General features: G+C 43.5%; 1 protein-coding gene across 2 annotated transcripts in view; it reads left to right on the top strand.

Annotated features, from left to right (window-relative positions):
• GALNTL6 (polypeptide N-acetylgalactosaminyltransferase like 6) overlaps nucleotides 1–16,718 on the top strand; it is a 1,501,141-nt gene that overhangs the window by 1,452,263 nt on the left and 32,160 nt on the right. For both annotated transcript variants that reach the window (XM_075611422.1, XM_075611431.1), the window contains exon 12: nucleotides 13,328–13,477. In XM_075611422.1, coding sequence (XP_075467537.1) covers nucleotides 13,328–13,477 — 150 coding nt within the window. The remainder of the gene's footprint in view (nucleotides 1–13,327; nucleotides 13,478–16,718) is intronic.

Genomic DNA, 16,718 nt, shown 5'->3' with positions numbered 1-16,718 from the left:
ACAACATAATACCATCAGTTATGCAATGACTTTACTTTTTGTTTTTTGGATGGACTGCTGCTTTAAATGAGGACAATTTTACTTTTTGTTTTTTGGATGGACTGCTGCTTTAAATGAGGACAATTTTATTTTTCTCCATTATTAAGGTTGGGTTGATCATTTTCTTATGGGTGCTCCCACTTTCCAAACTGTTTTAGATGGAAATGCTTTAGGGAGCATAACATCATAGCTGTGAGTGGACCCATCACTTTAATACACTCACTAATGGACAATTAGATTGCAAACTCGTCAGAGCAGCTTTCATTGTATCTCACAACATATGTGGTTTAGTGGCATTTTGGATTGTAAAATCAAAAGCACAACAATATTGGCATCTAGTGTTAAAAGCATGTGTTGTGCTAGTAAACATGCACCATTATATTTATTACAAATTATAGATATTTTCCCTATCTTAGAGGTCCCAGGGCATCAGTTCATCCATCCTATAACTCCACCTCTTATGAGCAGATACACATACAGTACACGAGGAGTTTGTGGTGAAAGTTGTGATAATTGGATCAAATACATTGTAGAAATGTGCACGTTTGGCACATAATTCTCAGTGCACAGCGACAGTTGCCAGGTGGATTCTCCAAAAATACGGGACACAATTGTAAAAGGTGTGGATGTGCTTGAGACACACACACCTCTCACCACTCCATGCTGTTTCCTCCTCACATTGGCCCCACCCCCAGACTCCTGACATCCTCCTGATTAGTAAGTAGAAGGAAAGAGTCTATTTCTGCAGTTTTTCTTAAATCCACAGGGTGGCGGCAGAGTTCAGTGTTGTTGGGGTGTCTGTGCTAGCAGTGTAGAAAATCGGACAAGCCTGTGTGACATATAGGGAGTTGGAGTAATCAGGATCCTGTAACTCCTGTATGCCCGCAGACCTGGCCAGTCCCCAGTACTGAGGTGGGTAAGGATATAACACGCACCCACAGCAGTGAGGGCGTGCCCGGAGTGCAGTAGTAGCGTTGCCAGGCCTGGTGAGTAAGGGTTAACATTATACTTGCTGAGTCCGGGGTGCCAGAGGTCGGAGGGTAATGTCCAAGTGCCAGAGTTCAGGGGTTGGAGAGAGCAACGTAGGGATGTCCGAAAGCCAGGGTTCAAGGGCAGGAGAAGGCAGCGTAGTCAAGTCCAAAGCAGAGTTCAAGTTATAACCAAGGGAATCCAAACGGGGGCAGGGACAGGAACCAGAGCTGAAACAGACAAGGGAGCTAGGCATAGACACTGCACACACAGGAGCTACAGGAAAGCTATGCAGAGCAAGGACTGAGAGGACAGTGGGGTTATATGGGAAGAAGGGCCAATAGGGGTGAAGGGAGGAGCAGAGGTTTGAGTGGGTAATTGCAGGAATAGGTCTGTGAGAACAGGGGAGGAGACAGGGAGGTAATCAAGGGTAATTGCCTGAAACTGACGGGGGCGGAGCCAGTGCCTGGAGATGGCTGATAACTAGAGCGGGTGCACGCGCCTTCTGTAACATTGTTATGCGCGCACACCGCGCGTGTGCCAGGGTGTGGGGGCAGCATCGCGGAGGAGGCACTCGGAACGAGAGACAGAGGGGAAGGAGGAGCAGAGGAACCAGGTAGGGAAGGGACTGGGATGGTGGAGACACACTGAGGGGCACGTGTACCTCGATAGGAGGTAAGCGATCGGGAGCGCGCACGCTAGGTGAGGGAACCGCGCGCGTGCGCAGAATGTGTGCCAGGGCATGCGGACCATGCCGTGGAGGAACAGCTCTGGGAAGAGGATAGAGATTGGGGACGTAGGGGAGCGGGACAGCTAGCCTCCGTGGGACCTGGGGTGACGGGGCACGCTGGGAAGTGCGAGTCCCCCGATCCGTTACAGTATCCTCCCCTTGAGGATCGGACTCCGGACGATCCTCCCAAGGTCTATGAGGAAACTTCTGATGGAACTGTCTGAGGAGTGCTGGGGCATGAATGTGATGATATGGTATCCAGGAGCGTTCCTCCGGGCCATATCCTTTCCAGTGTACGAGAAACTGAAGTCTGCCCCTGGACCAACGAGAATCGAGTATACTGGACTTTGAATTCTTGTTGTCCTTGTATAACGACTGGATTAGGTCTCTGAGGGCGGTCCGGAAAATGGGTATTTTGGATCAAGGGCTTCAGTAGAGACACGTGGAATAGAGAGGGGATCCTCATAGTAGGAGGGAGTGCAAGTCGGGATGCGACCAGATTGATCCTTTCGAGGACCTTGAAAGGACAAAAAAATCTCGGGGCCAGTTTCTGGGAAGGAGTCTTAAGCTTGATATTCTTGGAAGATAGCCAAACTCTGTCTCCGGGTTTGAATACTGGGCCCACTTGACGTCGCCGATCAGCTTGCGTCTTTTGTCTTTGAACGGAACCTTGCAAAGCTTTTAGGATCTTTTTCCAAGAATTTTGAAGACTGGAAATGTGAGAATCTGCTGCAGGAACACCAGAGGGGAGGGAGGAGAGGGGAAGACTGCTGGGATGGAATCCATAGTTAATGAAAAAAGGTGACTCTTGCGTGGATTCGTTTTTTAATGAGTTAATGGCAAACTCAGCCCAGGGTAATAGGTCCACTCAATTGTCTTGTGATTCCGACACGAAGCATCTGAGATACTGTTCCAGAGTCTGATTCATTCTCTCCGTCTGCCCGTTGGTTTGTGGGTGATAACCCGAGGAAAATAGAAGGGAAATGCCAAGTCTCTGAGAAAAAGCTTGCCAAAACTTAGAAATGAATTGAGTACCTCTGTCTGAAACAATCGAAATAGGAACACCGCCTTCTCGCCCCTGCATAGGGAAATGCCCGGTGGCTGCCATGTTGCCAGATTGCACCATTTGCCCGGCCACTCTGGAATCTGGAGAAACACACGTAGATGAAGTTCCATGGCAACACAGATTTGCTGCAGGATGGTGCAGGACATTGGTATGACATGATTGGTGTCTGTCCGACGGGTTAAGATAGGGCTATAGTGGGCGGAGTGCTTTATGCACTCTGAGAAGCAAAATGTGGCTTATATACCTCGCACTGAAGAACAATATCAGTGGTGTGCAAAGTTTTGCTCCTGTGTCCCCCTGCCTTGTGCCCCCCCCCCCCCTTCGCTTAGTGCAGCGTCAAATGACGCCACGTTGCCATGTAGAAACGTCCAGACACCAGATGAATTTCGGTAAGTTGAAGTTGCAGAGGCCTCACGTGATCCCCCGGCATTTAATTTGAATGCCTAGGGGAAAAGCATAGGGCCTCTGCAACCACCCGCACCCCCCCAAGAAAAATATTGCGCGCCCCCCAGTTTTCGCACCCCTGAACTAGATGATCGCTTATTTTTCAGTGACGATGTACAGTGGGACATGGTTATGGCTGAGCTTCCCAAAGAGAAGCCGTTATTCGGGACATCCTCCTGATTAGTATGCAAAAGGAAAGAGTCTATTTCTGCAGTTTTTCTTAAATCCACAGGGTGGCAGCAGAATTCAGTGTTGTGGTGGTGTCTGTGCTAGAAGAAAATCGGACAAGCCTGTGTGACATAGAGGGAGCTGGAGTAATGGATCTGCGGGACCCCAGATGAAGCAGAGCCAATCAGCGAAACGTACGTCGGGTCACATGGTGGCGTGTGACATCACATGCCATGAGCAGCCGTGAGCGGCCAGCAGTGAGGCAGCGCAGAAGAGTGTCTGATCTAAAAGCCTGTGTTCACCAGCTGATTCCCAATAGATACAATACATGGACTTTGTATCAACCTGACACTTTGCAACTTTGTATCTCCCGCGGATTCATTACTCAAGCTCCCTATACGTCACACAGGCTTGTCCGATTGGCTACACTGCTAGCACAGACACCACAACGACACTGAACTTTGCTGCCACCCTGTGGATTTAAGAAAAACTGCAGAAATAGACTCCTTCTTACTAATGTTCATCCTTACATCCCACACTAATAGACATCACACTTCAAACACGAGATAAGGAACATTATTTGTACTCTAAACGATTCACAAGAAACCGAGTACTTCCTGGAAGGAATCATTCGGCCCTACAAAGACTAATATCAGCAATCCCCCTCACAGGCTGCTCCTGGAATCATTTTTAGCCTGTCTATTTATTGTTAGGTATTTTTACTAGCTATCACCTGTCAGTCGAGTACAGTCATAGGTCACCCATCTTTTTAAAGGTTTAATACTATTAACATTATTTAAAAAAAATTTGCACAACTCTACGCTTTCATCAAAGGTTCCAAAAAGTTTTGTTTTTGGCTTAATATATTGATAATATTCTTTTGTTCAGCATACGTTGTTTTTTTTGTTTTTTTAAGGAAAATGTTCCCATTCCATGGGACTTATAGTGACATAATACTGTTAGAAGGCATGGCTCCTTTCAGCAAAGAAAGTCATGTACACTGATGCCTTCACATCAAAGAGATTATTTTCCCAGGAGTGATTATAAAAGTAGGTTTCATACATCTTTAGATTTATTATGAAGGAAAGGACTGGTGGTATTTCTCTTTTGATGTACTTTTGCAAATCTTTAACAGAAACCACTAATGTTTGATGAATTTATTACATTTTAGAGCAAGTATTGTGTGTGTGCTTTTTTCCCACAAGCTGTTGCTAGGTGGCAATCATTCTGAACCACAAAGCAAAGTTTGCAGGAATTTATGATTTGCAAACCTAATTTGTTTAAGACAAAGGACAGCCAGCTAGCAAGAGTGCCCATCCCTCACACTCAGTGTTACCAGCCTATAGTTGCTGGTTGCTTTTGGTTAATTCTGATATACAAGTGTAGTTACCCTCTCCTCTAAAGGGTTACTAGTATGGTTAGTATGTACTGGCCCCATCCTGTGTTGCCATGGCATCATGGAGAATACATAAGGGGAGGGGAAGGTTCGAAAAGGCAGGTTCAGGAGGACAAGAGGAGAGAAGCCTTGGGGAGGAGAGATAAAGATGTTCATAATACAATTGTACAGACCAGGCCCCCCATTACTTTATTAAGTTGTAGCTAGCGACACTTCGATGGTTAAGTTGGGATCCAAGAAGAAGATTAAGGGAGTCCAAAAAAAGAAACGAAATATGAAAACGGCATGCCGCAGAGGGCCTCAGTAACGAGGACTTGCGGATCTGCGTTAACAGCCCTCTCTTGCTGCAGGTGAAGTGCCAGTTCCAGCCCCAACAAAAGTTATTGGGGTCACTTGTATAAGACCCGCTAGGATCCCCAAGGGGCCTAGCACTACAGGGAAAATACAGAGAGGTATCCCGAACAGAAAAAATAAAGTGCCCATGGTCTCAGACCAGTTAAGCAACTAAGAGATATACTGTATCTCCCACTGAGTGTTAAGAATGGGCATTCATGGAAGTACATCATCATCGATAACAATAAAGAAATAAAGAAAATGTACAATGTTGTCTGAAGTGTTTTGTGTGATCCCCATGCTGGGGCCTAAATAAAAGACAAACGGACAAATGTTCCTGGCGCCCATAATTCCAAAATCTTGTTACTTTCTTCACCCAGCTGCCTGAATCTAGCACCCTGAATCAAGGTAACCCATGCTGAGTAGCCCTATTTAACACACCAATGTAATCTCTCCAGAAGCCAGCAGGGAGGGTTACAGTTGGCGCCTAACGTGGGACTAGGCAAGCAATAGAAAGAGAATGTTTTTGGTTTTCCCATTTTGGAACTTTTAGGGTACAGAGTTTGTTTTATGTGGACTTTGACAACATAGTACAAATCCGTTGAGGAAGGCCAGAGCATTGCTGAAATAAGGAGAAAAAACAGTGTGGAAAATGTATTGCAATGCTTTCCTGATATACAACAGTTAAAATTGCATCAATCCCGAATAAAGGAGAGGTAGATGGAAAATTACAGCGATTCGCACCCAATGGTACTAGCCTACCGCAGAGCCAAAATTGTGTCTTTGAGAAAAGTGTGTGCACAGGTCATAAGTAACTGTTGATCAAAATTAAGTGCATTTAGGGCTATAAAGCCCCAGTACAGCAAAATGATGTCAAGCCCAACCCCTCGCTACCAGAAATGTTTTAGCTTAAGTTAAGACAGACAGCATTTCCCACCCAGTGAAGAGGGACAGCATTTCCCACTCAGTCAAGAAGGACAGTGTCTCCCGACAAGTTAAAGATGGACTGCGTTTCCCAGCAAAGATGCAAGAATGCATGGTGGCAACGATGTGTGGAGCCCGTTGCCTAGTGGCGCGAATTGTGTGGCCATGTCCTCCCCTCTGAGCTCTCCAGTGACAGTCTGGGGAAACAGATCAATATGAGCCACGCCTTGATCCTGCCAGTTTGTTTACTGAGTGCTTTATGAACTCTGAGGTGGAAAATGAGGCCTATATACGTTACACTGAAGAACTAGATCAGGGATGTGCAAACTTTTGCTCCTGCCTTGTGTCCCCCTGGTGCTCGCGCCCCCCCCCCTTCGCTTAGTGCAGCGTCAAATTACACTGGGTTGCCATGGAGACGCTTCCAGACACCGGCTGAATCTCGGCAAGTTGAGGTTGCAGAGGCCTCACGCGATCCCCCAGCATTTAATTTTAATACCTTGGGGAAAAGCACAGGGCCTCTGCAACTGCCCCCGCCTCCCCAGAGAAATCTTGCGCATCCTCCTAGTTTGCACAACCCTTGAACTATATGATCGCTTATTTTTCAGTGATGATGTACAGTGGGACATGGTTATGGCTGAACTTCTCAAAGAGAAGCCATTATTCTGGGATCAACACAGTGCTCCAATGGGACATTAGCTAACACGGCTGGGTCAGGCTGATCACATGATCTGTGATCGGGTCAACGAGACCTTGGGTTATGAATACCCCTATGTCCCGCAAAATACTATGCATATCGTAAATATGTTTAGGAGCCACTAGTTACAATGTATGGCCAAGACCGGGTGGATTATATAAATGAAAAGGGGGCTAAACGGGTTCACTATGTAGAAGTACCTGATGGTAAGGTTGGAATGGTTAGGAAGCCCGATCCAGCCTTTTATTGGTAGTCTGTGTGTTGCTACCCACCTATGCACTAGTGATGTGTCTTATTCCGTCTGGGTCCGATGTCATTACAGTAATGATTATGCTCACTATAGTTTCATGTGTACTACTCTACCCTCTTCGGGACAGGAGATATATTGTGTTCTGCTCCTACTGCCATGTTTGAATCCTCCATTAAAATATTTGAGGTGGTAATATAAAAGAGTATACACCTGCTGTAAGCCCCATGTGTGTATAGCCCAGCTACCTGGATAAGGTTAGGTGCACAAGTTTGAATATGTTCATGTGCTAAAATATTATAGTTTATTATAGATTTTTTATAACAAACTTTATATGTATATATGTATATTTTAGCATTATTGATGTGTGTGTGTGTGTGTGTGTGTGTGTGTGTGTGTACGCAATGTTGGGGGCACATTGGGTTTACTTAGGGGAGAGTGTAACCACCCCTCTAAGGGTTACTAGTATGGTTAGTATGTAATGCGCCCCACCCTTCGGGCCCTGATTCCTTCATTTGATCTACGCTGGAAAGGAGGATCTTATCAATCCCAGACTGCACATTTTTCTACCAGCCTCATTATGTCTCTTACTCTATTCAAATATCTCCATCTCTTCTTCCTTCACCACTTCACCGTTCACATGAACTACTTTCTTACATGTGCCCTCTGTCACTACAGAGCTATACCCCCTGTACTAAAATACACCCCTACAATTCATCCTCACACGTTCTCTTCTTTCCATGCTTCTCCTCCTTGCTTCTGGGGATATCCAATCCTGGTCCCTGCCTTATTTCTACTTGCTCTCGTCCTCACCTGCCAAATGCAACTTCTACCCCTTCTGGTGTAAACCCCTCCAACCTCATACCCATCCCTTGCCATCCTCCCTCCTCTCTCCCTTTCTCCTGTGCCCTTTGTAATGCTCTCTCCCTCTCTAACAAGTTCCTCTCTGTGCATTACTTCTTTCTCTCTCACTCTATGCTCCTATTTGCTATAACTGAGACCTGGCTCACTCAGTCTGACTCTGCTCTGGAAGCTGCCCTCTCTTATGGTGGCCTTTATGCTCGCACACTCCGTGCCATGATGGCAGGGGTGGAGGTGTGGGGCTCTTCCTCTCCTCTCTCTGCCATTACCGTACCCTTCCTATTCCTCCCTCTCTTGCTTTTCCCTTCTTTGAGGCTCATACTGTCCAGATATTCTCTCCTCTCCCTGTCCACGTGGCTAACATCTATCGCCCACCAACCTCTACTCATCCCCCTTCTGCCTTTCTCTCACACTTTGAATCCTGGCTCTCCCTCTTTCTCTCCTCGGACTCCCCCGATCTTCTCCTTAGAGACTTCGACTGCCACATTGATGACCCCTCTCTCCCTTGGGCTTCCCGCTTTCACTCTCTTACCTCTTCTTTTGGCCTTCAACAGTGGACTGCTGCCAGCCCCCACAAGGATGACTGACACACACGCACACACACACACACACTGACTAACGCCACACACACACACTGACTAACGCCACACACACACACACACACACACTGACTGATGCGCGCACACACAGTGACGCACAAACACACAAAAGGAATTCACAGTTACTATAAATATAGTAGTGCATATAGCTAAATAACACGTTCCAAGTCAAACTTCTTTGCGTTTTGGCACTGAAATTGTGTTTTGATTTTTAATTAAAAACATCACCATCACGAATACAATTTCTGTGACAAAACAGTAACAAAAGACAAAGAAGTTTCACTTTAAATGCCCATGCTCAGCACACACACTTTTTTCCCCATTATAAATAAGTGTGTCTACCACTGTATATAGTCCGCAATCCAAACAAGAAAAGGCTATTTAAAAGGTAACCAAAAAGTTTTGTCCAGCAATGACCGGGATATTTTTACTCAAATAATAATTAAACTTGAGCAAGTGTGCATGTGACAGGGTAAATAAAAGCCACCAGCTATATGCCTGGAAAACCTATGTCTAGTCTGCAGTGCAGCACTGACTAGGTTAACTTCAGCTGGGAACCTCAGGACAATTAGTTGGAACCCAGCTGCCTAATCAAGGTGTGTTAAAACCCCAGGCTGTAGACACATGGGTGCTGGCTGTTGAAGAGAGAGGAGTAAGCTGCTGAAGAGATTACTGATACAAGGTCTGATTAGCAAAGTAGTTGAATTGTGAACTGCCTGTCCCCTGCATAGAAAAAGGGTAGCTACCTTATATATAGATAAAGGGAAAGGGCAGTGGGAACAGCGCTAATGCTTAAAATGCAAAAATTAGTGTATAATAACAACTAATAATATATAAACTCCTAAAATATTAGGCAAAGGCTGCCAGGCACAATAGGTGACACAAACCAAAAAATGACAATAGATAAAGATAAACCGGCGCCAAAAGGAAAATCTGACCAAATATAGTCCAATTCAAAGGGTTGGGATGAGTTCCATGGAAGTGTCCTCAATGCAATCTCAGACAAACAAACATATAAGACCACAACATAAAAGAGAAGAAAAGAGAAAAAAGATCATAGTGCAACTAAATACAAACAACAAATCACTGATATAGTATACAGATATAGACAGTAATTTAATATATAATTAAAAATACACATTAAAAAACAACAAACAATTGCTTGTTGTGCAGGGAACACACTAATAAAGTGATGGCGTCCAGTGGGGCTAAAACTGAAACCCTACTTACAGCACTGCTGAATAGTTAAAGCCTGTACATCAATCACACAGCCCTCCGTGGCCTGGGTATAGAAGGAGGATACACCACAACGTCCGTGTGCTGCTGCACCGCAGGGAAGCTCCTCTCCCATGGTATCACACCGCCAGCTGCCTCACTCGTCTGCAGACGTATAGGCTCATACGGATGAACACCAGAGCTCTAACCGCCGAGGCCTCCCTGGGACAGTCACGCGGACCTCAGGTCTCGCGAGACCACGTGACGTCACCGCTGAGAGCCGAGACAGGGGAAGGAAGCTCGCAGGTGCCAGGCAATGAAACAGCCGAAGCTGCTGGGGATGGGGAGGCAATTGAACTGGAGAAGAACGCCAAATAGTCCTTGCCAATAATAAAAGTCCACCCAACGCGTTTCGTGACGTCAGTCACTTCGTCATGCCCCTGACGAAGTGACTGACGTCACGAAACGCGTTTGGTGGACTTTTATTATTGGCAAGGACTATTTGGCGTTCTTCTCCTGTTCAATTGCCTCCCCATCCCCAGCAGCTTTGGCTGTTTCATTGCCTGGCACCTGCGAGCTTCCTTCCCCTGTCTCGGCTCTCAGCGGTGATGTCACGTGGTCTCGCGAGACCTGAGGTCCGCGTGACTGTCCCAGGGAGGCCTCGGCGGTTAGAGCTCTGGTGTTCATCCGTATGAGCCTATACGTCTGCAGACGAGTGAGGCAGCTGGCGGTGTGATACCACGGGAGAGAAGCTTCCCTGCGGTGCAGCAGCACACGGACGTTGTGGTGTATCCTCCTTCTATACCCAGGCCACGGAGGGCTGTGTGATTGATGTACAGGCTTTAACTATTCAGCAGTGCTGTAAGTAGGGTTTCAGTTTTAGCCCCACTGGACGCCATCACTTTATTAGTGTGTTCCCTGCCCAACAAGCAATTGTTTGTTGTTTTTTTATGTATATTTTTAATTATATATTAAATTACTGTCTATATCTGTATACTATATCAGTGATTTGTTGTTTGTATTTAGTTGCACTATGATCTTTTTTCTCTTTTCTTCTCTTTTATGTTGTGGTCTTATATGTTTGTTTGTCTGAGATTGCATTGAGGACACTTCCATGGAACTCATCCCAACCCTTTGAATTGGACTATATTTGGTCAGATTTTCCTTTTGGCGCCGGTTTATCTTTATCTACCTTATATATAGACTGTCTGCTAAAGAGAAACTGTTTTGTTTGGTTTGCTGAAGAAAAAGCCATTCTTTCTTTTGTTTGCTGATGAAAAGCTATTTTTGTTTTGTGTGCTGTATATCTTTTAAGGCTAAATAAATAAGCCTTGTCAAGAAACCCACGTGTGTAGTTGCATGTACCCTGCAACAGTGCACAAAAATTGTTTTTTGATCAAAGTATCTATAATGATCCTTCCATTCTGAGCCACCAGGCAAAAAAGTTTGAGCAGGAAAATAAGGGAAGTGATCCCCAAGCTGGTGCTCTAGATCCGGGATAGGAATTGTTTATTGGAATTCTTACTACAAGTGATTATACATAGCAATGTTGCTTTCCTATCCCTGATCTAGAGCACTGGCTTGTGGATCACTTCCCAAATTCTACTCCTGCATATGTATTGAGACTGTATGTCGATGATCCTCCTTATTGAGAATTATATATATATATATATTTATAGGTATCTATGTTAGTAGGGATTTTCTATCAATACATTCTGGTTAGAAAAGGCCCAGTGTCGTGTTCTGTTAACTGACTTTCAAGCTACATGCTCATAAAGTCTGATAGCCTTGGTCATAACAGGGAGTAGGGCTTGGGCCCCCGCCTTAGCATATATACATCAGTCTAAGGCTGCGTCCCCGCTTGCGCTGAGCGGCGGCGCTTGCGGCGGTTACTTACATATATACATATATGTAAGTCCCCGCTCACGCTGTGCGCATGCGCTCTTGCGTGGGCAGACGCGCTTGGTGCTTAGATAAACAAAAAAATTATACTTTCCCGCGCGCTCAACTAGCCGCAAACCCCCCCACCCCCCCTCCAGCGCGCCCGTAAATGAAGGACACCCGGCGCTCATGCTTTAAGCGCTCACCAAGCATGAGCGCGCTCTGCGCCAGTGGGGACTCAGCCTTAGGGAAATAACAAGGGGTTACATCGGCTTCAATTGTCCTCAGAGCTGCAGCATTTTGCTTTTCTTGTAAGGCTGTAAGGCTGGCTACATCTGTATGCACCACTGATTACTGTCATTTTCATTTACATAAAGCTTTCCTTTCCCATGCATTGTAGGCTCCTTGAACAATTAAAGGACGTAAAAACAAAAGGATTCATTATTGAAAGTTAGGATTTGTTGTTATTGATTTATTCAAAAACTATTAGCAAGGATATATGCATTGAAATGTACTTTATTTTTTCTAGTAAGTCCTGGTTCCTGCTTGGTTCTGTTCAAGCATGTTGAAAAAGAACATGTGAGACACTAGAAACCATCAATCTAGCAGATTGCACTGAAATGCCGATAACGTTCTAAGCTCCACTGCATGTTACAGCTCCTTACTGCCTATTGTGATTAATGTGGAGCCCTCAGAGATTCTAAAAAAAAGTATAATTAACACACTAGCAGTCGACAGTGTACTAATAACGCCTTTATCCTCAAATACACTTCCATAACAGTATTTCCGTATGGTTAGTAAATAGCAATCCATAGTTTTAACATCTGCTAGAGGGCATTACTGCAGCCTGAAGAGTTTTTAGCCCACTACCATTTAGCAACATAAATTACAATACAGTAAAATAAAACACCTGAGTTTTTATTGTTTCTGCCGTGTCCCTGATACAGTATGTTTCATTTTTTTTCAAATCCATTAGGAGATTGTGTATGGCTGATTAAACTGTTCTGTAGCGATGTTCAAAGTGAATTTTGTTGTGCCATAAACCAGACCCCCTCGCTTTTTTTTTTTTGCATGAATATAAAAGATACATTTGCCAGAGATTCCCAAAATGCAATACGTTATTAGGATGGACAGAAAGATTAAATAATAAGAATACAAATTGAATAATAATAAATTAATCATTTGTGACTGCACTTGTAAGGAACATTTGAGATTTCAAATGAAGTTGACTTAACTCGTTCACTGCTAGATAGGACTGCAAGCCATTGCCAGGTCCGTCTGCTACTAAAGTTTTAACCAGCAAATTCACTTAAGGACAAGCCAATATTCAGAGCACACGCCACAAAACGTAGGCTATATCAACCCATTAACACTCTGTGTGGACCTTTAATCAAATACATTTTGTTTGTATTATTTTACAGCAACTTTCCAAAATACAGATACCACACACTGTCTGCTTCTGTTTTCATTTAAAGTTTTCTTGCACAGATGTGCTAATAATTTACCCAAGAGCTACAAAGTGAACAAACTCAGGTGAAATAAACCGTAATAACCATATAGTAATGCAAGCCATTGTAGCCATATTAATAAAATAGCCCTATGTTCCTGAAAGTTGTAAGAAAGTTTCTATGAAGGACTTTTATGTTAGTCCAAATTATGGGCAACACAATACACAAAGCAGCCACTAATCTCTGAGTGTTGTTACCGCCACTTTGCATTGCTTTCATCATCTTCTTAACCTTGTTTGGTGGTGTCCCATAGCTTTTCACCTTTGGCTGGAGAGAGGACATACGCCCTGGGGAACCACTGCATACCAGGAAATTCTGCTTTGATGCAATTTCTCATAACAGCCCTGTCACGCTGTATGATTGTCATGGCATGAAGGGTAATCAGCATTGGAGCTACAGAAAGGTAAGATTTACTTTTTATTGATTTACTTATTTAATACATTTAAGCAATGTACTTAAAGTCTGAGCCCAAAACATAATTCAAGTAAAAAATAAATACATACATTTAGAAATTAGACAAAACTATATGTAGCCAAACTACCTATTGAAGCAATGTCAATGGGTACGATTCCATTTTCTTATTGTATGTGGATCATTTTAGACCACTGCAGCTGAAATAGCTCTTGAAATGTGTCAGTACAGTATGTAAATTGTTTTATGCACATGTATGAATGTTGGATCTAGGTGTACCACTGATTCTAAATTAACACAATTTATAGGATTTTCTCATTCATATTGAAAATGTGTAATTTTACAGAGACTTATGTACATCAATTGTTTGGTACTAAATTAGTACTAAATCTTGCAATATAGACAAGCAGCTTTTTTAAATGGTTCAACCGGGTGTATTTTTCTGGGGGATCATGTTCCTGAGTCTGTACTTTTGTTTTTTAGAGAGATTAACAAGAAACATTGTATAGTGACTATGAAAATATTAGAAGTGCACATGAAATAATATCTGAGAGAGAGAAGGCTAATGCTTTTTCCAACACATTTCTTTACTAGAATCTTGTGGTTTGGTTATAAATGTATGTATGTCTTTAGTTATATAGCGCCATTAAAGTACATAGCACTTCACAGTACAGTAGTAATACACGTGACAATCATATAAATAACAAATAATACAACTAACAGATCATGGGAATAAGTGCTTCATACAAAAAAGTAACATTTAGGACAAGGAGTCCCTGCTCCGAAGAGCTTAAAATCTAATTGGTAGATTATAAATTCATTTTCTTGCTTTAGATTCCATCACATTTTTCCTAAAAAAAATGAGAGAGAGAGAAATGATAAGCCTAAGGCACCTAGTGACTGGAATGGTGTACTGGTGTCAGACCCAACAGGACTAGAATCTACAACCACTGCCTTCCTAGGCACCAGCTCTAGCAGTGTGAGATAAACCAACTTATTGCCTACAGGGCACACTGTAACGATCTACTAGTATATCTTCAAGTGATATCTATTTTGTTGATTGTATCTTTGAAAGGACTTCAAGCACAATGTATGTACTAACAACTATGAGTTACTGGGGCCAGATGAGATTAAATAAAACTCAGGCACACAAAAAAAGGGTGTGTGCAAAGTAGTCACTTGGAATGTGGGTGCGTGTGTGTGTGTGCGTACACATTAGGACATTAACCTGATAGCGCTAATGAATATGGCACCGAACTACCTGAACGAAACTGATATGCCTAACTCTGAATAGATGACAAGATCTACGATACAATATGGTGTGTTGAAAAACAATTCATTGTATTTTGCAATTCTCCATGTATGTACATGAAAGCATCTTATTGTATATTGCCCTGTTCAAATGTGCATGGATGTGGTTTGTAATCCGATTACAAAATAAAAAAAAAAAAAAAAAAAAATTATTGTGCAGAATTATTTCAATGAGCAATAATAGAAACTCAGATGGGGGACACATGTGATCTTGAAAATCACTTAACTGTGTCTGGATCACGTCAAGACCCTCATTGTGTGGGATGTTGGTATACAAGCTTGAAATGTCTAAAGGCACGAGTAGACTTTCTGTGGGATCAAAGGAAAGATTATTGATTTTCACAATGAAATCAGTGGTATCCTTAACAAATTATTCCATGCGTACAACCATGGGTTGCAGGAAGAAGTCCACATACTGTGATAGTGGATGGCAAAGTGATCCCTTAGTGGATATGATGGGCCTTCCTAGTGGCTGTGTCATGGACTTGTGTAGTTTTGGAAGAGTATATAAAAATGGCTTTCTTGGATGGTTCAGTGTGAAAAATTTTGCTGTGTCTTCCGTGATCCAATTGTTGGTCAAACCAAGTTGTATAACAGTATCAATCTCCTTCTTGTAGGAGTTGGTTGGATCCCCCTGCAGGCGTCTATAATGGCTGGTGTTGGCCAACTGCTGCTCAACCTCTTGCCTATAATAAGTGTATGTCATCAGGACAATGACACCACCCTTATCCGCAGCACGGATGATGATTGTCTTATTGTTTTTCAAAGTCTTAGGGCATGCCGTTCTTCCTTGGTGAGGTTGTAAAAGCTAGTATGATAGCTCTTGATCCTGTTGCGTCTCATTTTGGAGAAGGTTCATAAACGTTGAAATGTTGTAGTTAGTAGACTGTGGATCAAAGGTGCTCTTGGTCTTGAAGGTCTTTGTAGTTGAGCTCATGAGGGCCGGCGTGGGTTCTATTCTGCTGTAGAAGTCTTTACGTTTTAAGTGGCGATGGAACTTGTACATGTCCACCTCCCAGTCAAAGGGATTCTGGTTTAATGTGGGGACAAAGGAGAGGCGTCTTTGTAGTACGCTAAGTTCAGCCTCTGTGAGCATGTAGTCCGAGAGGTTGAAAATCACAGTTTCTAAGGTTGTCGTTTCATTCCTCTTCCTCTCTTGTTTTCTCACTCTGGATACCGCCGACTTGTGCCCGCCTCTCCTGATCGTTCTGCGATGTCTGTGCCATGTAGTGGTGGCTTTGTCGATCCAACCGTTGCCTGTCCTAAAAAAGGCTCTGCAGTTGTGTTGTCTGTGGTATCGGACAAATCCGTATCACTTGTGACGTACCCGGTCTTTTTGCTTGATTCACGATTCCTTGTTCAGCAACCTCTGCCAGTGGCGGTGTCGCCTAGGCCCAAGACCCAACAATAAACCCTGCGCTCCTTGTAGTCTGCTGTAACCAAACGTAGTTTTTCTTTGTTGTAATTGATTAATTTGCTGCGTTAAGCATCCATGGTGGTCTGGATCTTGTCCATCCAATTGGTATTGGCATCAGCCACCAGCGTGTCACCATGTCTGGTCATAATGTCATCAATGTCCTTCTTGATGTTAACTATCTCTTTACTTGATTGTTCTATTACTAAAATCGTGAGATCAAAAGAGCATTTATTCAGAATTGCAATCCATTTTTTGCAAAAATCCACGTCAGTGCATCCTCTATGGGCTGATTTTTTTATTCTGAAACCGTGTGGTAACATCTTTTCCTTGTGCTAGTGTGACAGCGTGACCCCATAAAGATAGAAGTCCACCTCACGTTTCTTGAGTTTTATCAAATCATTGTAAACATCAACCGCCTTGTCAGGCCCAAGCACTGCTTCAAAAGTCTCAGAATAACGAATATTAGCTATTTCAGCATCACTATACCCAGCAGTATCAGATAGTG

This window comes from Ascaphus truei, chromosome 1 (assembly GCF_040206685.1).
Source record: "Ascaphus truei isolate aAscTru1 chromosome 1, aAscTru1.hap1, whole genome shotgun sequence".
Taxonomy (NCBI): Eukaryota; Metazoa; Chordata; class Amphibia; order Anura; family Ascaphidae; genus Ascaphus; species Ascaphus truei.
Note: the sequence above shows the minus strand (reverse complement) of the source record. Positions and strands in the feature narration are given on the sequence as shown.